This window comes from Peromyscus leucopus, chromosome 2, assembly GCF_004664715.2.
Source record: "Peromyscus leucopus breed LL Stock chromosome 2, UCI_PerLeu_2.1, whole genome shotgun sequence".
NCBI classification, from domain to species: Eukaryota; Metazoa; Chordata; class Mammalia; order Rodentia; family Cricetidae; genus Peromyscus; species Peromyscus leucopus.
The window spans coordinates 112213466-112236609 of record NC_051064.1 but is presented as its reverse complement, the minus strand read 5'-3'; the positions used below and the strand labels follow the sequence as shown (position 1 = coordinate 112236609).

The 23144-nt window shown below is 43.9% G+C and overlaps 1 protein-coding gene across 9 annotated transcripts in view; it reads left to right on the top strand.

Annotated features, from left to right (window-relative positions):
• The window catches only part of Osbpl9 (oxysterol binding protein like 9), a 145308-nt gene that overhangs the window by 114630 nt on the left and 7534 nt on the right, over positions 1–23144 (top strand). For 5 of the 9 annotated variants that reach the window (XM_028888842.2, XM_028888824.2, XM_028888805.2 and 2 more), the window contains 5 exons: positions 1203–1307; positions 4599–4758; positions 19292–19404; positions 19510–19628; positions 20503–20588. In XM_028888842.2, the coding sequence (XP_028744675.1) occupies positions 1203–1307; positions 4599–4758; positions 19292–19404; positions 19510–19628; positions 20503–20588 (583 nt within the window). Of the gene's footprint in view, positions 1–1202; positions 1314–4598; positions 4759–19291; positions 19405–19509; positions 19629–20502; positions 20589–23144 lie in introns of all 9 variants that reach the window. The other 4 variants (XM_028888798.2, XM_028888835.2, XM_028888815.2 and 1 more) reach the window with 1 other exon arrangement.

Genomic DNA, 23144 nt, shown 5'->3' with positions numbered 1-23144 from the left:
CATGGAGTAGTAGATATGAAAAAATTCATTTGTTTGCTACTCACAGTACTCTTAGATTTTCTATATATTTTAAAAATAACAGTCACATAGTATAGCTGAAATGAACTGAAAAAAGAAGTATCTTGGATAGTGGTGCTTTTGAGGTTGATGGAAGGAATTTGAGTTTTTAGAGGTGGAGGACAGCATAGCGTGAAGGTGTAGATTTGCTGATAGGACTAACTTCCTGTGACTCAGAACTCATAGCCAAGAAAATGGGAAGCTCCTGATCCAGTTCAATGTAACCCACGATGTGTAAGTGTGAGATCGTCTTTATAATTCTGAACAACATAAATAGTTTACCACAGTAGACATTAATGAGAAAGGGAATAGATGTAAAGTGTATACAAGATGTCCTGCTAGTTGAGAGGAGAATAATTAATACTGTTAAGGGAATATAATTAGCAGAAGCTAGGTGTCGTGGCTCAAACCTGTGATCTCAGCACTTAGGAGCCTGAGGTTGGAGAATCCCCAAGAATTGAGGCTAGCCTGAGATAATAGTGAGCTCTTTTCTCAAAAATCCATTTGTTGCACCATATATTTTTGTGTTCTCTCAATGACATAGTAAAGCCACAGACTACGCTGTATAAAAGGAAGTTGTTCATGAAGACCACAAGAAATTGTTTATAAACTTTTACTCTAAGAATGAACTTATGGGGCTGGAGTGATGGCTCAGAGGTTAAGAGCACTGACTCCTCTTCCAGAGGTCCTGAGTTCAATTCCCAGCAACCACATGGTGGCTCACAACCATCTCTAATGAGATCTGGTGCCCTCTTCTGACCTGCAGTCATACATGCTGTATACATAATAAATAAATAAATCCTAAAAAACAACAAAAAAAGAATGAACTTACTATCACTGAGCACTAATGAGGGGGAGTGGGCCCTGTGTCTGATCTTACAGGGTTTGAGTTCAGGAACACGCTGTTGTCAGAAGCATTATTGGTTGGATGCAGCAGTTGTGCTGGGTATTGGCCACCCTGACTGGGTGTGCTGGTGCTGAGAGTGTCAGTGACTCTGAGGGGCTCAGAGATCATAAAGAGAAATAGCATGAATTTGACTTCATATAGAAAAATCCAGACCTTGGAGTTTTGTATTCCAAACAATTGCAGTTGTTGAGTATATGTTGGGCTGTTTTTCTAACTTATTTCACATATTCAAATCTAGAACCTGCTCAGTTGTGTAAGTCAGAGCAGCGTCCATCTTCCTTACCTGTTGGACCTGTGTTAGCTACCTTGGGACATCATCAGACTCCAACACCAAATAGTACAGGTACAGGTTTGTGTAACCTTTACTTCTTGTAACTTTCCATTAACATATGGGATTTATGTTTGGCTTCTAGAGGGGGAAAGGATGAAGAAATGTAATAGGTACTAACACTAGCAATAGCTTAGTTTTTTAATTACAGTTCCTTCTTGAAATGGGTAACTTTGTGATTAAACCAAGAGTATTTAGTAATTATAATTCTAATTTTTTTAGTGTAGGGCTTTCTTTGTGTACTCTTTACTTAAAGCTCCTGATTGAATCTTTACACACACACACACACACACACACACACACACACACACACACACACACCAAATTACTCGCTTTTGACTTGGATGCTTTCTCATGGAAAAGGCATCTGGTACTCTATAAGGACAGACTGGAGCTGAAGGCCTTGTTGATGCTCTTCGTTCACCTACATGTGTGCAGCTGCACCTCCTGTGCAGTTTTATTCTCCTCTGTTCTGCCCTCAGTGAAGCTGTGTGTTCCTGTGACTGGCTCTTAGAACAGAGATGACTGAGAGCTTCCCATGTTTACATGGTTTGGTCAGCAACATTCTTTTTGTAGCCACCTGAGTGGTGGTTACCGGATTGCCCACTGACTAGATGATTCCAGTAATTTCTTTGTAGAGTGATGCCTCAGTGATTCACCTTTTAGGAAACATTTATCAGTCACATTTTTGTCAGTTTGGTAGCATTAAATATGTCATTTTACATTTTATTTACTTATAATGATCTTTACTCTTTCTCTTAGATGCAGGACTACACCCATGTTAGATACTAGATCTACTTCTTTTTAAATTAATTAAATATGCATTGTGTTACCTGTAGAACTAGACTCAATGAGGTGCAGTTACTACTTTTGACTCTGTTAAATCAGGAGGTTTAAAAACTGTAAGTCCTGGGTTTGGGGATTTAGCTCAGTGGTAGAGCACTTGACTAGCAAGCGCACGGCCCTGGGTTCAGTCCTCAGCTCTGGAAAAAAACCCAAAAAACTGTAAGTCCTGGTTAGCAGGTGGGACTTTGGCGTCTGTTATCACTCCACAGACACTTCCTTGGTAGAACTTTTCTGTGTAACAGTGAAAAAAATATGTGACTTTAGCCCATATTAAATTTTGGGGCAGTGAGTGATTCTGTACTTGGGTCTTTCATATTTAACAGCATTAATTCCTTCTAAAATTTGAAAGAAAAAAAAATGAGTCAACAGTAGTTCTTTTACTTGGGAAATGCCAATAAGCGATTTCATTAATGAGGCTAAGGTTTTTTTGGCTTCTGTATTTCATGAACTGTGTCATATCTTAGCTTAAAAACAGACTCTGTAGCTGAGTGTAGTGGTACACAGGTGTCATGCCAGCATTGGGAAGCTGGATCAGGGGGATTGCAAGTTTGAGGCCAGCCTGGCCCGTATAATGAGGTTCACTAGCCAGTGAGGTTCTGTTTTACAAAACCAAAAGAAAGACAAACAAAAAAGCCTAAGAGCTTTGCTTTTATTTTTGTTTTGTATGATGTATGTTCAAGTTATGAAATGGTCAAATATTTCTACACTTGGAAATACATAAAACTCGTTAGTAAATGAAAATGTTAGGAACATTACTGTATGTCAACTAATTTTAACACAGATTATTTTCAGAGGGTGAGGGTTATCTTCTGAGAATTACTTCTGAAGAAGATACCTCAAAGTACCTTAACATTTTAGAGATGTGTTTAGGACATGGAAAATTAAGTTAGCATTTGATTTTCATCCTATTTTCCCTATTTCCTCCATCTCTGTTCTTCCTTCTCTGGCATGGAGAAAAATATTCCCTTTAATAATAAGTTGTGTTGAACTCTCAGTACTTGGGCTTACAGTTCCCATTCAAACTCATTTTCTTATGTTTTCCTTTATATGGTCACCCGGAGTATTTGTCTGTTACCTTTTGTGTTTCATGATCTATTTTTCCTGTTCCAACAAGAGTTTCTTTTGGTCCCTTATTTTTGCCATTGAGGAACAGAGAGAACTTAATTATTTGGTAAGGAGAGTTACCTTTGGAATTTCTTCAATAAGCTTTACTTTCGGGAACAAGCTGTTTTATCTAAAAGGGATCTTTGTGAACATGGCACAATGGATAGCTAGTTGGTTTATTAACTGAACCAAGATAACAAGAACAGGCTAAAGTCTAGGGATATATCTTCACTTGTTTCTGTTACTGCTGTCTTTGTTTTCCTTGTTAGTTGTTGTTTTTGACAGGGTCTCTCTATGTAGCCTTGACTGGCCCATAACTGGATATGTAGAGCAAGCTGGCCTTGAATTCACAGAAATCTGCCTCTGTCTCCCAAGTGCTAGGATCGAAGGCTTGCACCGCGTCATGCTTACCGCGTCATGCCTGGGTTCCTTGGCTTTTGATTGCCAGCACTAACAGTAACTGAACTTCAGTTTCCACCCAGCATCTCTAATAGATTAGTGACAGACAGCCTGTGACAGCCGTTAGACGGGCAGTGAATTAGTCTCAATACCCTGATGCATGTTTGTTCTTGCTTTGTTACTGAACAGTGTACCAATAGTCACTTCAGAGATTAGATGACTGTCTTTCCTCGGGCTCTCCATTAGTTCTGGCTCCTTTAGTTGGACTACATCACTAGAAAGATGCTCTTCTCATCTTCCTTTTCTTCATACTTCCCTTAGTAGCTCTGTTTATCTCTGTTCTGATAGGCACCTGACTTAGGTTTAGGCAGAAGGGTCTGGGCTTCATGGAGTGGTTTTATATTTACTATGAAGAGTGCCGTGAATATGAGTGTGGTATCCCGAGCAGTATCTAACAGTCAGGCAGTCTTGGTCTTACATTTCCATAGACGTTAGTGTCTGAGTCTATGGTATAAAGAGCCATGGCTCCCATTGGTACTGGTGTCCATTATGAGGTGCCGAACACCAGCACATGTACTATCAAAAGAGCTCCCTTTCTCATACAGAATACAAGTTAATCTTGAATTACAGAGTGGAGGGATAGAAATTTTCCCACATGTTTAAAAGGCCATATCCAGACTGGGAGTGTCATTGCTCAGTGGGAGAACATTTTCCTAGTATGTATGAACCCCCAGGATCAGTCTTCAGTACCATAAAAAGAATCAAAAGTCTGTGTCCCCATCTTGTAGTACAATTTTCCTTCTTATTTTCATTGTCTAACTTAACTGTTGATTAAAAAAATTATATAGAGAATTTTATCAATTTAACCAAACTCAGTCTTGACTTTAGAAAGCTCTGTTGTGGGCCCAGCTCCCTAATTACCACCGTTTTCCCTAACTGAAAACTTTTGACTCCTAGGCAGTGGGAATTCACCACCTAGCAGCAGTCTAACTCCTCCCAGCCATGTCAACTTGTCTCCAAATACAGTCCCAGAGTTCTCTTACTCTAGCAGTGAAGATGAGTTCTATGATGCTGATGAATTCCATCAAAGTGGCTCATCCCCAAAGCGCTTAATAGAGTAAGTATGTGAGTAATGTATGTATTCAAATGGCTTCTGGTTTTTAAATGATGTGGTCTTGAGACTGCTATTAGTGAGACTTGCCTTGTTAAGTCTTTGAAAGGATGCTTGCTTTTCACTGGCTTATTGAGCAAAGTCAGTTCAGTGACAGTTTTGACTTGTACTCCTGATTTAGTAATATAAACTGAATAAATAAATCAGCTATGGTAATATGCCAGTAATGTTGGGTCAGCTCTCTATTTCTATAGTGGCACTGTCGTCAGGATCCAGTGAGAACTGAATAAGCTGTGAAGTAGTATGAAAGAGGAGTCACTATTACATGTGTTTGTATTATAGGGTGGGGATATTTAACAACTAAAAGCAGGAATTTTCCTGGGTGGGAGAATGATAGAAAATAACTTAGTTTGTTGGGAGAAATAAACATATTTATTTATATAATCCATGATATGTGTGTGTGTGTGTGTGTGTGTGTGTGTCTGTATCTGTGTGTGTGTGTGTGTGTGTTCCATGATAATGTGGTATATCTAGTTGAATGATTATAAACTTGAAACTTATAAATAATAGGGTTTTATTTCTCACAGTTCAGTTCAAAATCTGGGTGCTGGCAGATTTGTCTGTGGTAGGAGGCTTGCTTTCTGGGTCACAGGTAACACCTTCTAGTAGTGTTCTTGCATGGTAGAAGACAAGGCAACTCAGTGGGGCCTTTAATCCCATGTACAGGTTATTACCTCATGACCTGATTGCTAGCTACTCAAAGGCTGTACCTCTTAATACTGCCACATTGGCAATTCAGGTTTCAACGTAAGAATTTAAGAACAAGGCTGGAGAGAGCTTGGGTGTTAAGAGCACTGGCTGCTCTTCCAGAGAACCCAGGTTTGATTTCCCTCACCCACATGACAGCTTATATCTGCCTGTAACTTCCATTCCAGGGAATCCAGTACCCTCTTCTGCTCAACCAGGTCATGCATGCATGTGGGATACATAAGATCACACAACCACATGCCCATACACAGATAATTCTAAGACAGCATGCAGTAAGGTTACACATGGAAAACCAGGGGACATTTTGAAGTCTTGAGCTAGGAGAGGGTTTCCAGAGGAGAGAGAGAATGTGATTCTAAGGTATGATGAGGTTAAGTAGAGAGAATGGAAATTGGCCTGAGAAGAGTTAGGAGTAGACAGATGGAACCCTGTTAGAAAGGTGTGGAGGTGGATTGGCTCTCTCACAGGGGGATTCTGTGTCTAGCAAATTGGCAAGCAACTCTGGAAGCAGTCAGTGGCACTGTTTCCTTTCCTGTTGGTGTTTAGAAAGCCCTGGGGACAGGAGCCTGCAGTCACCATGGCCCAGAGTGTCTTAAGTGTGTGATGGAATTTGCAACATTAATGGATAGGCTCTGCAAGTCAGATCATGACGTGGACAAAGTGGCCGTCATCTTCAGTTACTACATTAGCAGTGCTATGGAGCATTCAGCAGACAGGAATCACTGGTGGTGATTGGCTTTGTTTTGGAGGGGATATTTACAGTGTCATAGGGAATCTGAAACAGTACCCCCGAGTGACATCATTACCCTGGTGGAATGCAGTCTAGAGATATAGAAGAAACATGAGCTCAGCTACACCAGCGAAGACCAGAACCTTCAGCTGAAGATAGGTGGTAAGCTCTAACTGAAGAAAGAACAGCATAAACGTTTGAAAAGATGATGACAAACTGATAGAAATATTTGCATTTCCTGTGGACTAAGACTTAACATAGGAGAAAAAACGGGCAGTGGACATGAATAAAAGATACATAGATAAATACACATTTAACATGCAAAATAGCTGACCAGCTTCTTAATAATTGTCCATTGAGAGTATGTTGAGGTTCTATTTCTTTTTTTTTTAGATGTATTTATTTATTATGTATACAGTGTTCTGCCTGCATGTGTGCCTGCACACCACAAGAGGGCACCAGATCTCATTACAGGTGGTTGTGAGGAATTGGTTGCTGGGAATTGAACTCAGAACCCCTGAACTTCTAAACCACCTCCCCAGCCTCTATTTCTTAATTATAGATAGGCAAAAATTCAGATGGTGTACACAAGCCCTGCTGGGGAGGAGGGGCTGTGTTCATTCTAGCGGAGAAGACGTGGAACAGATTGCATGAGGGTGAGGGTGATCTTTATCCAGATTACAAGTGCTGTCTTTACCCAGCAATTCCACTTGTGGACTTTGACCCTGTAGCTAACCTACATCTGTGAAATGTGCTTGCAGTGCTGCTGATTTCAGTGTGGTTTGGAATACTTGAAACAGTCTACCTTTAGAGGGCTACTGAGAGTGATAATAATATGACTGTGCATAACAATAATGGTGCCTACTCAGTGAGATTCTCTGCAGCCTTTGAAAAGTAGCCTGTTCTTCTGAGTGTGGTGGTGCACATTTTGATCCCAGCACCAATAAAGCAGACAGGCAAATCTCTTGGGATTCAAAGCCAGCCTGGTCTTCATAATGGGCCCCAGACTAGCCAGGGTTATGTAGTGAGACCCAGTCTCAAAAAAAGGTAACATGTTAATAAATTGTAGAACCTCCATAGTGTACCTAACTGAAAAAAATAAGGTGCAGAGCTGTGTTTAGTTTACTACCTTGTGTAGAGAGGGAAAAATACTGTTTATACTTAAACACTAGAAAAATATATAAGAAACCTATAACTACTTGGGGGGGGGGTAGTTGGTTTTAAAACAAATAGTTGTGTAAGCAGAAGCAAGCACTTTCTTACTGTTCACAGTTCAGTTCTTGTTTTGTTTGGGATTTGTTGCTATTGTCTGCTGGAAATTGAACCCTGGGCTTTGTGGGTGGGAAGCATTTGCTTGACTACTGAGTCACAGCCACAGTGCATAGGAATTGTTACTGTGTAAAGGCCCCAAAGAAATGCAGGGAAAGGTAAGAAGCTCCAGCAGAGACGAGTTTTCTCAGTGGCAGGGTCAGGTTGCAGAAAGCTGGGAATAAAAGTGAAAGTGTTCATTTTCATTTTAAGAAGCAGTAGTTAGAAACCCTGCTTTGTACATGGCATCCTGTCTGCTCATCTGTTTCTGTTTGTTTGTTTGTTTGGTTTTTCCCTTTTTCTTATTTTGTGGAGGCATCATTGATATGGTTGCATGAACTTTTGTGTACTTCAAACTATGAACACAATCTCACAAGCACAACCATTTCCAAGTTCTGTGTGCCCCTTTGCCCTTTCTCCCACCACTTACCTTCTTACCCACAAGCAACCCCTGATCTCTTCCGTCACGAGATACTTCTTTTTCTTTCTCAAGAGGGTTGTGGGCTGAGATACAGGTTGGTGGTTAAGTGCTTGCCTGGTGTGCATTAGACCCAGCACTGGGTTGGGGCAGGAAGTGTGACAGTGACAAAAAGGACCAAAAGGATGTTGTCAGTGGGCACAGAGGGAGCACTTCCGCCTCCTTTTACACAGCGTTTATTTTGTCTTGAAGTTCCCTCGTGTTAGCCCTGTATTAATATGTCACTAGCTCAACCCTTTTCATTGCTGGGCCTTTTTCTGTTGTAGTACTATATACTGCACTAGGTTGTTCATTTATTGATAGGCTGCCCAGCTGTTAACGGATTTTAGTTGTTACAAATAAAGCTGTTATTACATCTTTTATGGCCCCCCAAAAAAGGCATGACTGTAAGAGTGCTTGATTTGTTTGTGAGCAGTTGGGTGTGACTGAAGTGCAAGGCATACTGTGTTATTTGTTAGACTTTTAGGAATTTGGAACCTCGTCCTATGAGTGTTGGCAGTTGCTGGCCAGGTCTGTATTTTGTGGATAGTGCCCCAGATTGTGTAGTGTTGGGGGTGTGTAGCTGAATTTCTAAGCGGTCTTATTAAATAAAGAACACGGGGCTAAATATAGGGGTGAAAGCCTTAGAGATCAGGGAAACAGTGAGAGCCACCAACCACCTTACCTCCAAAGTGTCAAGACTTCCTGTCTACCCAGGCTTTTATTGCCTTGCTGTTCTGCCCTCTCATTGGCTCTTAGCCCAGCTACCTCACTTCCTTGTCACTGCCTGTCTGTATAGACTTCCAGGTCTCTATGGTTGGTATTGGGATTAAAGGTGTGTATCACCACCCTTGGCTCTGTTCCCAGTGTGGCCTTGAACACAGAGACCCCACCTGCCAAGTGATGGAATTAAGGGCGTGTGCTACCACTGCCTGACTTTTGTGTTTACTGGCTTGCTATTTCCTCTGATCTCCAGGCAAACTTTATTTATTAACATACAAATAAAATATGACTACATTTCAGCACAAATAAAATATCCCCCCCAGTGGTGGTGTAGAAAGAGAAGACAAAGCCTGGTAGTAGAATAAGAAGCTCAGGGGCCCTGCCCTATGGGGGTTCCTGGGGATGGAATGGAGTGCTGGAGTTGAGATACTGAGCGGGAGAGTTGGCAGACCCTCTGATAGGTTTTTCCTCAGTAGAAAATGTTTGACTTATTTTACTCTATTAATTGAAAGCTAACTACGTAACATTGTACAGAAAAGGCTTTCAGCTGCCTCTTAGGCTTATCAACCTCTGTACAGGTAGGTTGCTATGGTTCAGATGTTTGAATTCTAGAATCTCAGATACATTGCATTCTGAATGTGTTTTGTTGGGTGACCTTAGTCAACTTACTTATCCTGTGTAATCCTCAGTTTCCTCATTGGTAAAATGGGGATAAGAATAAGTTCAGTGTGGAGGAGTCATTGTGAATATCTAAATGAGAACAGCGTAAGTCAGATGTGCTGTGCTTAGCATAACTGCTCTCACAGAAGACTCCTACTGTTTGCTTTCGCGTTACTCCTGCTTGTCAGAGGCGTGGTTAGCTTTATTTTTGCTGGACATTTCTTCCTGATTTTCCTGCTTTCTTGGAAGTTAGTACAGTTGCTGTAGGTTGGGTTTTGCTTTGTGTGGCAGGATAAATTTGGAACTGATTATATGTGGATTGCAAGCAGCATATGAGCCTTAGTCATTGAAAGTTCTTTCTTTCAGTGAGAAATGTGCGTAGGGCTATGTTTTATTTTGTTGTTTAAGTATGCACATGAATTAAGAACTGGCATTCACTCTGCATACGGGAGACCGTTATGTAGCTTAGTCTGTTTGGCAGTGGGATCAGGATCTATCCCTGGTGCATGAGCTGGCTTTCTGGAGTCCATTACCTATGGTCGGACGCCTTGCTCACCCTTGATGCAGGGCCGAGGGACTTGCTCAACTGAGTGTACCAGGCAGGCTTTGCTGACTCCCCATGGGAGGCCTTACCCTTTTGGAGGAGGGGGTGGAGGGGTGAGGGTGGGGAATACTGGTGAGGGAGCGGGAAGAGGAATGACAGGGGGATCTGTGGTTGGTATGTAAAATGAATAAAAAAATGTTTTTTAAATAAATAAAAACTGGCATTCATCTGTAATAATGACTTAAAACCAACAGTTGTCAAGAAAACAACTGTTGGCCTGTGAAGTTCATTTTAGTGAGGGGAAATTTGACTTTTAAATTTGAGGAAAAGTAAATTATATGTGGTCTAGATGAATACCTGGAGTGTGAGTTAGGGGAGGAAGGGGCGAAGGCCAGAAGAGCAAGAAGAGTTGGGTTCTCTTCTTTCCCTTTTTCTCTTGTTCTTTGTCCCTTCTACTCCCTACCCTCTTAGCTTTTAAATTTTTTCATATGTTTACTGTTTTTACCTCATTTCTCCCTCTCAAGTTCATGACCTCTTTCTTCAATACTGTTACATACATACTATATGTGTAGTTACATATATGTGTGTATTTATATATGAATGAATATGTAAATACAGCCTGCCGAGTCCATTAGTGTTGCTTGCATGTGAGTATGTGTGTGTTAAGGCTGACTGTGGTATTGGATAACCAATTAGAGGACTCTCCCAGGAGAAGACTTGAATCTCCCTCTCTCAGTAGTTATTACTTGTATCTCTTCGACTAAGGGTGGGGCCCTGTGAGATTTCCTCCATCCACATTGGCATGTCATCTGGTGTTGTCACTGTTGTCTTGTTAGGTAGCCATATTGTTGAGATAGTATGGGTGTGTCTTCCCTGTTACATATAAAAGGTACAATTTTATAGCACTGATCCTCCCTTGTCCTCTGGCTCTTAAAATCTTTCCATCACCACCACAACCCCCCTTGATGTTCCCTGAGCCTTAAGTGTGGCATTTGTGTTGTAGGTGTATCAGTTGAGGCTGGGTACTCTAAGGTCAGTTGCTCTCTGCGTTTTGACCTGTTGGGCTTTCTGTAATGTTCTCTGCTACGAAATGAAGCTTTCTGATGTGCGGTGGGAGCTGCACTCAGCTGTTAGAAGGATGTGTGTTTAGAATGCTGTTAGAGATAGAGTGTCTGGGAAAGGAGCAGCAGTAGGTACTCCTGGAGGTTCCGTGGCCTCACTGGCCACAGACAGTTGTGTTTGCAGTATCAGACATGCATTCCCTCCTGTTGAATGGGTGCTAAGTCCAGTCAGACTGCTGTGGGTTACCCAAGGCTTTATGGCTGGATAGGACTGTAGATTGCTCTTGTCCATTGTCACCTTGCCTGTCACCTCTGGTTACTGTGAAGGCTAGTCCTGGGGGGAGGGGGGGTGCTTCCGGGTCAGATCCAGCTTATACCTCCTAGTCCTGTGTCCGAAGTGTTTCCAGCGATAGGGACTTCTTCAAATTCTGGGAGGGCAACAGCAGTGGCCTATGACGTTTGGGGATTTGCTTGGGCTCTCCTGACCAACAAGTCAGAGGGCTCCCCTTGTTAGTCTAGGCTCTCCGGGCAGTATTATCACCCTAGTGACTATCATAATAACTTCATTGACTCGATACACGTATGTATACACATACACTTATGTATTATTGTCATTTTAGGTAAATTTAAAAGATGACTCCCTGTGGCTTTTTCAAACATCCCCCCCCCCCCCCCCCCGTTGGCTTCCTTTACCCCATCCAGTTCAAGCTCCTCCCCCACTGTTTTTCCATTTCCGGCTTTATAGCATCCTACGCATCCTGTTTTTCCCCACCTCTAGAGCTCCTTCCTTCCCTCACCTCCATGGTTTCTTTACTTCTCCTGGCTTCTGCAGTTCTCCGAAGCTGTGGAACTAGGAACCACAGATGAGGGAGAACATACAGTGTTGTCTTTCCGGGTCTGGTTTACTTAACTCAGTATAATATTTTCTATTCCATCACTTACCTGCAAATTTCATAACTTCATTTCCCTTTCCTGCCAAATAGTAATCCATTGTGTATATGTAACCACATTTTCATTTTCTATTCATCAGCTGAAGGACACTGAAGATACTTTCATCTCCTAGTGTTGTAAATAGAGTAGTGAACACAGCCGAGCAATGAGTAGCCTGTCTGGTCGGTCCTTTGGATGGATATACATACCAGGGCCTGCTATACCTGGGTCATGGGGTCTATTTTTAGCTTTTTGAGAATTCTCCACACTTGATTTTTCACAGTGGCTACACCAGTTTGCATTCTCACTAACAATAAATGAAAGTTCCCTTGTCTGTCTGTCTAATCTCTAGAACTCACTGTTCAGATCCATAGCCCATTTTTTAATGGGCTCTTTCTTCAGTCCTCTGTATAATCTGGATGTTAACCCTCTGTCAGTTGTATAGCTGCAGAGATTCTTCCCTACTCTCTGGCTTTCCTCTTCCTTTGCTGTACAGCTCTTTAGTTTTATGAGGTCCTGCTTTTCAGTTGTTGGCCTTGATTCCTGGGCAAATCGAGTCTTGTTTAGAAAGACCTTTGCAGCCGGGCAGTGGTGGCGCACGCCTTTAATCCCAGCACTCGGGAGGCAGGGGCAGGTGGATCTCTGTGAGTTCGAGGCCAGCCTGGGCTACAGAGCAAGTTCCAGGAAAGGCGCAAAGCTACACAGAGAAACCCTGTCTCGAAAAACCAAACAAAACAAAAAAAGAAAGAAGAAAGAAAGAAAGGCCTTTGGTACTCTGCCTTGCAGGGTGCTGTGTTTTCTTCCAGCAGTTTCAGTGTCTCAGGTTTCTCTGGTAGCCTCTGGTTTTGCTCATTTGGGTTATCTCTCTCTCCTTTTGGTGAGTTTGGGCAATGGTCTGTGAATCTTGTTTATCTTCCTGAAGAACCAGCTTTGAGATTTGTTGATTCTTTGCATTGTTTTCTTCATTTCTGTTCTGAAGAAAAAGGGGAAGATATAAAAATGACAAAAGGTAGACTACTGAATCTATTATGAAAAGAAAAAAGAGAATATGGATATGAATCTACTTTTAAAAAGGAACTACTTGTTTTAAATAAGATAAGTAATGAAAATTTTTTGGTCTGAGTTTATCAGATGTTACTGGACTGGACATTGTTAATATATATAATGGAGTTTTTATCTGAATCTGTCAAATGTTAACGGACTAGACATCATTAATGTAATTTTTGGCTGTATATATTGTATATACTTATTGGATAGTTTTTCTTGTATTACTTATAAGCTTTCTTTAATTTTAGACAAAAAGAGAGGAAATGTGGTGGTATTGTATTCCCCAAAATATTGTGTACCTTAATAAACTTATTTATTTGAAACCCAAATATGCCTGGATTTGGGTTTGGTTTGTTCTTGTTTTTCTACATTTTTTTTTTTTTTTTTTTTGGTTTTTTGAGACAGGGTTTCTCTGTATAGCTTTGCGCCTTTCCTGGAACTCACTTGGTAGTTCAGGCTGGCCTCGAACTCACAGAGATCCACTTGCCTCTGCCTCCCGAGTGCTGGGATTAAAGGCATGCGCCACCACCGCCTGGCTTTTTCTATGCCTCTTTTACATAATGTATCTCCCTCTCATTCATTTCCCTGTCCCTTTAAATCCACCCTGCACCCCCCCAATAAAACAAAATTTAAGAGAAAAAAAAGAGGAAAAAAAAGGGGGGGAAATTAAAACTCTTATCATGGAAGCTGTAGTGTGGCAGGCACAGTGAGTCATGCAGTAAACCCTTTTGTCCATATATCGTTACTTGCAAGTGTTCATTGTAAAGAGTCATTGGTCTGGTTCGAGGCCTCTGGTTTCTACTACACCATCGATGCTGGGCTCTCACCAGCACTCTTCTTGGGTATCCTGTTGTTGCCCTGTGTTGTGGAGACCTGCAGCTTTGGGTCTGCAGGTCAGGTCCCTTCACGTGCTCCAGCAGATCATTGATGGGGTCGATGTTGGGGCGGGCCAAGTCATAACCCTGATTCTGGCCTGGGCAGCTGCAGGGTTGGTCCACCAGTCACTTCTCCCTTGACCTCACCACCAGGATGAGCTCTCCAGCATTGCCCCTGCTAATTCAGCTCTTGCTGCTGTGAACAAGGGGCGGGGCCAGCTCTCCTGCTTTCATGTCCTCAGGGTCAGCTCTCCCACACCCATACCATCAGGGCCAGCTCTGTTGTGTTGCCCAGGGGAGGTACAGGGGCCACTCTTCCGAGTGCTGCAGCTGGCAAGGGGTACAGACAGCCCTCCCATTCTTATGACCCCAGGGCCAGCTCCTCCACCTGTCCCAGGCGTTGATGGGTGGGAGGTGGGGAGTAGGGTATCTCTCCTCTGCCCGTGCTACCACATGTCTGGGGACAGCTCTCTGTGGTGGTATTGTGTCCCCCAATATATTGTGCACCTTAATAAACTTACCTGGGCTCAGAGGACAAAACAGTAGCTACACAGACATAGAGACCAGGAAATGGGGGCACACACACCTTTAATCCTAGCATTCTAAAGGCAGAGATCCATCCGGATCTCTGAGTTCAAGGCCACACTGGAAACAACCAGGCATGGTGACTCACACCTTTCATCCCAGGAAGTGATAGCAGGAAGCAGAAAGGTATTTAAGGCGTGAGGACCAGGAACTAGAGCCTGGTTAAGCTTTTAGACTTTTGAGCAGCAGTTCAGCTGAGATCCATTCAGATGAGAACTCAGAGGCTTCCAGTTTGAGGAAATGAGATCAGCTGAGGAATTGACAAGGTTCTGTGCCTCTGATCTTTCAGCGTTCACCCCAATACCTGGCTCCGGGTTTGTTTTTATTAATAAGACCTTTTAAGATTCATGCTACAGCTCTCCTTTGCTCATAGCATTGGGGCTGGGTCGCCCTCGCCTCCAACCACTAGGCAGCTCTGCTGTGCTGCCTAGCTGGGGGAGGGGGCAGGGCCTGTTTCCTGAGTGCTGCAGCTAGTAAGGGGCAGGGGCAGCTCTCTGGTCTGTTGCAGGGGGTAGGGGGAGGGCATTTCTCACCCTCCCACACTGCCACATGACAGATGAGTAGTGGGGACAGCTCCCCCATGCTCACAACTTCAGGGCTGGCTCACCCGCACCTCCACCAACAAGGTTGGCTCTATTGTGTTACCCAGGTGAGGGGCAGGGCCTGTTCTCCCGAGTGTTGCAGTTGGTGGGCAGGTGGGCAGCAGCAGCCCTTCCTGCTCTTGTGACCTCAGGGCCAGTTCTCCTATCTGCCTCAGGCATTGATGGGGTGATGGGTGGGGGGGTGGGAAGGAAGGCAACTCCCCCCCACTAATGCCATCATAGGACAGATAGGTGATGGGGCTGGCTCACCCACACGTGTGCCAACAGGGTTGGCTCTATTGTGTTGCCCATGCAAGATGCAGGGTCTGCTCTCCTGAGTGTTGTAGCTGGTAGGGGTCAGAGACAGCTCTCCCGTTCTGTTCTTACGACCGCTCTCCATCTGCCTCAGATGTTGATGGGGGGAGGGGAGGGTGGTGAATCTCTTCCCCAAACCATGCCACCATGGGACAGATGAGAAATGGTGACAGCTTTCTTATACTCATAACTTCGGGGCTGACTCGCCCATACCTTCCCTGCCAGGGCTGGCTCTACTGTGCTGCCCTGGAGAGGTTCAGCGCCTGCTCTCCCGAGTGCTGCAGCTGGTGAGGGGCAGGAAGGCTTTCCCACTTGGAACTCTTGTTATGGCAGGCTCAACTCTCCCACCTGCCTTAGATATTGATGGGTGGGCGGGAGAGGGCATCTCTCCCAAGCTCATGCCTCCGAGGGGCAGGTGAGTGGGGCTAGCTCTCCCAAGGTCACTTTCTCAGGGCTGGCTCACCTGTGCTCTCATCCACAGGGTCATCTCTGCTGTGCTGCCCAGACAGAGTGCAGGGCTCGATTTCTTTCCCGTATGTTGCTGCTGGTCGATGGTTCAGCTCCCTCACCATCTCAGCCTCCTCCCTTCCTCTCTCATCTCTTCAGGCATGTCTCTGTCCAGTGGACCCGAACCATTTTGTCTCTCTCCCAAACCACACCAGACCATACCTCTGCCCACTCTAATAGGGCCCATCTGGCTGGTGCTGCAAGGTACCAGATGGGCCCATGTTTTCTCCTCGGAGCCTAGGATGTGGGTCTCCCTGTTCTGCTCAGATTGCCATGACACTGGGCTGGGCCATACTTCCTCATCTCATGCATAACGTTACAGGGTTAGCACATAACCATTTAGAAAACATTGCAAAGTAAAAGGTTGATTTTCCTTTTTAAGCAGATTTTTAAAGTCTCTTAAACATTAGCTATTTTCTTTTTAATTTGTGTGTGTGTGTCTGTCTGTCTGTCTGTCTGTGTCTATACCACAGTCACCTGTGGAAGCCAGAGGACAACTTGCAGGAGTCAATTTTCTCTCTTCACCGTGTGTGTCCTAGGATTGGCTTCACGTCATCAGGCTTGGTGACAAATGTCTGTACCCACTGCACTACCCCACCAGACCAACATTAACTATCACTCTAAACATAACAGGATTAAAGATCTTTTGCTGGTCAATAGATTCACTTGCCCATCCACTAAAATCCTCTAAAGTAAACTTTAGCAGCACGCGATGAACTCCTTACAACATCACCCAAAGTCTCTGGTCTAGTTTAAAGATTCCTCTTGACATGTTTATGATTAACTCATCCTAGGTATGTCTGTAAAACCATCTGCACTGTTCTGGCCCCCCTCCCTCTTCCCTCCTTTTGGTTCCCCTCTCTTTTCTCTGTCTCCTGCCTCCAGTGCACAGTTCATGAACTTACCCTTTGAAATGACCCAAATGAAGCACCGTGTTCAGTCTGGCATTCCGGGTTCCTCTCCTCCCTCAATCTTAGACTCTACTTCGATCGTCTCAGTTTGGGTCTCAAACTCATGGAGAACGTAGATACTTTTGGCCAAACTAGGTTCTTTTTGCTGTTGCTTTTTACTTACTGGGCTTTCTGTTTGTTTGTAATGAGGCTTTAAATACTCTCAACTGGATGTGTTGGCTAGCATTGCACATTGTCTCATAATCCAGCCCTATTTGAACAGTGTTTTCACGTTCTCTGTTGCCTGCCATCTGGACTTGGAGCTGAGACGGCTGTCACTAGCTGCTGCCTTCAGTTTTCTAACTCAGGTCAAGTTCTTGCCCTTACTTACGTGTTTCCCTGTGCATCTCTGATGGAAGAGAGTTCCAGAGTCTGCGCCCTTTCATCATTGTTCTCAGCTCCTTAGGGACTGTGTAACTGCTACACAATTCGGAACTCCCTAACTTACAGATTGCATAACTAGCCAGTGTGGTTTCATGTCTGTACATCAGATGAGAATGCGTGTTGGAACGAGCTTGTCCCAGATGTGCATTTAAAATGACCTCTCTGCTTTGCCGCCGTAGGACATCAGGTCTTCATTGATCTCTGGTGCATCTCTGTGTTCTCAGAATGATCATGCTTCTCTGGGAGGGTTGTTATAAATGCTTCATAAATTATACTAATTAATTTTAGAACCTTAAAACCTTCCTTATCTTGAATGTACAAGCTAAATGTTGTGTATGACCCCTTATTGTTCTGAATGAGCTGGGCTGTGGAAGGCTGGAAACTTATCCCATGCTTTTGTTTGTTTCTATCTTGAGGCTGTTTCACGTGCCCAAACCGGTCTGCTGCAACCATTGGTAAAGAGAAAGGGCACAGCATAAATCACAGGCCTTTGGAATTTGATCAAAATAAAACTCATGTTTTATAGGAATTGAGGTTTGAAGAATGATTCAGTAAAAATCTGATACAAATTTAGTATACAATTGAGTTGGCTTAAAAGCTTGATTCTGTTTTGATGGTCTGTTATAGAACCACATATTTTGACAAGAATTCTCATGCAGTTCTTTCATGTAAAAATAACTTGGTTTCTCACCTGGGCCTTACATTCATTACATTGCTTCTTAAAGCAGTGAGATATACACTTTTATAGGCCCCTATGATGCATACTAAGTTTAAATCAGAGTCAGTAAGTAATTACCTAAGGATGTATGCTAAATAGATACGCACACAAGGCAACCTAGGCAACTATAATTACACTAGGATACATGCGTACCCTATTCTAAACTTCTAATATATTAATCCGAGCAGAGCCCGGAGGATCTTTAGGTGAAAGTATTCTGTACATGTCATTCTTCATTGGTCTTACAAACCCAGAAGGTGTAGAGCAGTAGAGGTGAAGCCTGACCTGTGTGCTGGGGCTGGTCCTGGTCCTGTAGACTCAGCAGTTGGAACGAGCGTACTGCTCTAGTGCTGGCTCCTGGAGGGAGGCCCGGTGCTGTGCAGGGTGGGGGGTTGGGCACTCTGCCTGTGCTTAGTTCTTCTGTGAAACAGTTCATTAATTTTTTTAAAGATCAGAAAAGACAACAGGGTAAACTAAGTGTTCACAAAGATTTGTAAAAAGACTGGTTATTCTGTAGCATTTTTAAGTGTCTGCATTGTGAGAAATTTGGTTTATATTTTTATACTTTACGTAATTGCTTGCCCTTATGATTATTTGTTTTTTGAGACACATTCTTACTATGTAGTCCTGACCTTGAACTCACAGAGAATGGCTTGCTTCTGCCTCCCGGGTACATGGATTAAAGGTGTGTGCCACCATGCCCGGCTGGGTATTTAATTTATATATGAATTCGTGGGTAGATTTTGATAATTTTTAAGGGAGGCTCTTTTTAGACCTTCTTAAGCCTGTTCATAAAGTCGGTTGCCATAAATTTATTTTTAAACATAATATACTTTAAAATGTTGTTAATTCAAATTTACTTTTTAAATAATGAGAAAAATGTTAATCCTCTGTGGACTATCTCAAGGATCTCAGAAAATAAAGACCCAAGACAAAGGATGGATTATGTTGCCATTTTGATTTTTTTTCCCAAAGAGTCTCACTCTGTAACTCAGGCTGGCTTCAAACTCAATCATCCCAAATGATGAAGGTCATAGGTATGATCCACAGCTCCAGCTGGACTGTTGCCATTTTTGAAGAAATTGCCAGTGACTGGCACATCTCCATGTGCATAGAGAAGTGAGAACGTGAATCCAAGTTTCAGATGTGGATGCAGAGATAGAAATCTCACTGACTCGATCATGGCCTTCAGCTGGGCTTGGTTGAACACATCCTGTGCACAAAGCTCAGACCTCAGTGTGGATCGCAGGGGGCTGCTACAGGAGGAGTCTGGCTGTTTCTGCCGTCTGCCTCTGTATTGGCTTCAAGTAGCTTGTGATCATCGTCTTCCTTCCCTGTTGTTGCTTTCTTTAGCTATAAAAGCTGATCTGTTTCACTTTTTTTTTTTTTAATTCAGTTCTTCAGGATCTGCCTCAGTCTTGACACACAGCAGCTCTGGAAATAGCCTAAAGCGCCCAGACACCACAGAATCGTTGAATTCCTCCATGTCCAATGGCACAAGTGATGCTGGTGAGCGTCCTCTGAGAACTTCCTTTTCCTAGAAATGTTTGCGTTACTGGTGAGGACCGTCAGCCGATCTAAAACCAGCTAAGACAACGACCTGTTCTGTTGTAGATCTGTTTGATTCCCATGACGACAGAGATGATGATGGGGAGGCGGGGTCGGTGGAGGAGCACAAGAGCGTTATCATGCACCTCTTATCACAAGTTAGGCTCGGAATGGACCTTACCAAGGTAAGCAGCAAATCTGGCCTTCTCTTCAAGTCTCCCAGGTTACACGGTTACGCGGGGCTGGTGGGGTGGGTGGGTGGGTGGGTGTTCACAGAATGAGCATAGTCATCCAGCATGGGTTTTGCTTGTCTCCTGTTTCACGTGTATACAGATGACTAAATGAAACTAAACTAACAAACATCTTAGTTTTCAGAGACAGTGGTGGATGGGCTGTATGCATTAAGAATTGAGATTGATTTGTAGCAAGTGAAAAATCTTTGCCAACCCTGCAATACTTAGATTCTGAACCATATTTAGATTCATGATCTCTGGCATGAAAATATTTATTTAAAATTAAAACATTGGCATCTGGTAGGATCCATACTAATTTCCTGGCTAGTACCTGTCACACTCTGGTTTTGTGTTTCTGTCTGCTGTGTCTGGGGGCAGGGCTGGTTGTCCCCCAGTGTGTTCTTCTGTGTCACTCTGTCTTACTACCGCCTCACTCTCCTCTAAGAAGCACTTGGTGAATTGTTTCTTAGCTCTGCCTTCCTCCTAGTTCCCAGAGCATGTTTTCCTCACTGGATCCCAGCACTCTTGAATCCTGTGTGGTGTTTGTCACGGTCCAGCTAGGCTCTAAGTGCTGTTGTGTCACGCTTAGGGACGGCAGAGACATGCACAGAGGAAGCACATAGACTCGTTGAGAATCCCTTGGGGTTCCGCATCTAATGGGCAGGGTCCTGGGTATTCTGAACCAGGGCATCTTGGGAAAGGGGTTCAGCAAAGCATGCCTGGGGACCTGTGGTGGGTGTGATGGGATGGATGAGTGTCTTTCTGCAGTGCAGAAATCTCTTTCTCATAGGATTTGATCCTCAGGAGTCAAACGTATGTTTTACAGGTAGTTCTTCCAACGTTTATTCTTGAGAGACGATCTCTTTTAGAAATGTACGCAGACTTTTTCGCACATCCGGACCTGTTCGTGAGGTACTTGGCTGAGCACAGTAGTTTGTAATCTTTACAGATGTTACTGCTTGGTAGCCTTCTGTCTGGGTGCACAGCTGGACCCTCCATATCCTTTCAAGTATCTGGGGTAGAAGTTGAATCTCGTGAGGGCGTGCTGCTTAGGTCATGTGGTGGAGGAGTAGGACCATCAGTCACCTGGGAAGCTGCTTTAAAGCCGGCTAACAGGCAGGCAGCTGGAGTTTAAAAGGTCAAGGCTATGAACTTACTTGAAATTCATTTAATTTTGCTCAGCAAACCTTTCATTTGGCAGGTACTTTGTTACAACCTGAAGAAAGGAAAAGTTTCAAAGTCCAATTACTGACTGAACCATAAGCTGTAATGTAAAGTCTGCAGTCTGAGCTGCGTGCACAGGGACAGAAGTCATCAGAGAGAGACTGACAAAAGTCCATGCTTTTCACTAGCAGCAGGCAAATTTTCTCTGACTGCATCCCTTGTTCGGGAAGAATCAAGGCTTCCTGAAGCCACATGCACGTCTACACTGAGGTTTCCTAGTAGATGGAACTGGCTAACCACAGAGGCGGGTGGGGAGAGGGAGCAGGGAGAAGGGAGAGAGCGATGTCAGAAAACCATATAGCCAGTTTTCCAAGTGCAAGTATTTAAAAATCTATAATAGTGTGAAGCTTAGTATATGATTGACAGGTGAGAGCCATTGGCAATGCTGTCAGGGATCAGGTGCTTAACGACAGTAGCTTACTTACGGAAATTTAAAGTTTGTTTTCCTCAGAGGAGCCGCTTTAGAATTTTAAGAGTACAGCTAAGACATTATAAATCAGGTAAAATGGAACACTAAAATGCATGCATGATTAACTCCAGAAAAGAAGAAAGAGTAAATCATGAGTCAGGGACAAAGGGGCCAGGGAGAAGAAGGTGACCCAGGTAAAGCCATCAGTGTCAGAACCACTAAATGTAGGGAGGAGAACACGTCTTCTTCAAGAGACAGCTGTTGTCAGACTGTCTAAAAAAGCAGGATGTGTCCTTAGCCTCTCTGAAGGGGAGACTTGAAATACGATCATCCTTACTGCTTGGTGAAAAGTAAAAGGCTGGGGTGGAAGGTGCTGCTCAGTGGTGGAGTCCTTACCCAGCAGGTGTGAGGCTTTGGCTTTGATCTCTAGGATCGCAAACAATGAAAAGGAAAACAATACTATACCGCTCTGGGGCCAGGCCCGGGAATTGCTTGGTGGGGAGGAGGGCTCCGCTCCCATATAAAGCAGGGCGTGCTCATACCTGCCGAAGCCCCCCTAGTGCTGTGGGACAGAGAAGAGAAGGCTACACAGGCTTGCTGGCTGCTAGCCTGTGGGGTCTACTTAGAGACTGTCTCCAGGTGAGGCAGAGAGTGATAGAGCAGGACACCCGACGTCTCCTCTGGCCTGTAAGACTGTTCTGGGCTTACATACCTGCACACTCGTCTATATGCACCACACATGTGTTTATCACACACACTCATAAACACCTCCCAACAAGGGGGGCAAATTACCATGTTTCTTAGTTACTGTTCTATTGCTGTGAAGAGACACCATGACACTGTGACCAAGGCAGCTTTTGCAGATTATTTAATTGGTGGCTTGCTTACGTTTTAGAGGGTTATTATGTTGTCATGGTGGAGAGTGTGGTGGCAGGCAGGTGAGCAGACATGGTCTTGGAGAAGTAGCTGAGGGCTTTACATCCCAGTCTGCAGGCAGAGAGAGACACTGGACCTGGTGTGGGCTTTTGAAAGTTCCAAGCCCACCCGCAGTGGTATACCTTCTCCAGGGACACACCTCCGAATCAATCCTTCCAAACAGTCAGTGACTGGGCACTAAGCGTTCAAACATATGAGCCCATGGGGGATGGGGCCTTCTCATTCAAACCACCACACCATGTAAAACACTGAGCACAGCAAAGTTGTTATGGCTGTATTAGTATCAAAGGAGTGAAGAAGATAACTGTCCTGTAGCCCCAGCATTCGGGAGGTAGAGGCAGGAGCATTGCTGTAAGTTAGAGGCCAGCTAGCATACATAGTAAACAGTTGGGCTAAAGAGTGAGATCCTGTCTCAAAACAAACAAAGAAATAGGTAAGAACTAGAACCAGAGACAGATATGGACAATTGTAAGGATGAAAGAATGAATTGATCAAACTTCAAGATATGTGCAGCAGGCCTGGAGGATAGCCCAGTAGTGAGGTGACCCTCTGGCATATGTGAAGCCCTCACATGGTCACCAGTATGACCCCCAATACCAAACAAACAAGAATAACCACAGGGAGAAATAAGCCAGCCAGTCACTCTAGAGTTGACTGCAGAGTCAATCCAAGAAATCATGAGGGCTGGAGAGATGCTCAGTGGTCGAGAGTTCTGGCTGTTCTTCCAGAGGACTCAGGTTTGGTTCCCAGAACCCAGACATCTGTAGCTGACAGTCATCTGTAGCTCCAGTTCCACAGGATCCAGCATCCTCCTCTGGCTCCCGCAGGCACCGACATGCATGTGGTGCACATACCTACATGCAAGCAAAATACCAATACACATAAAATATAAAATAAAT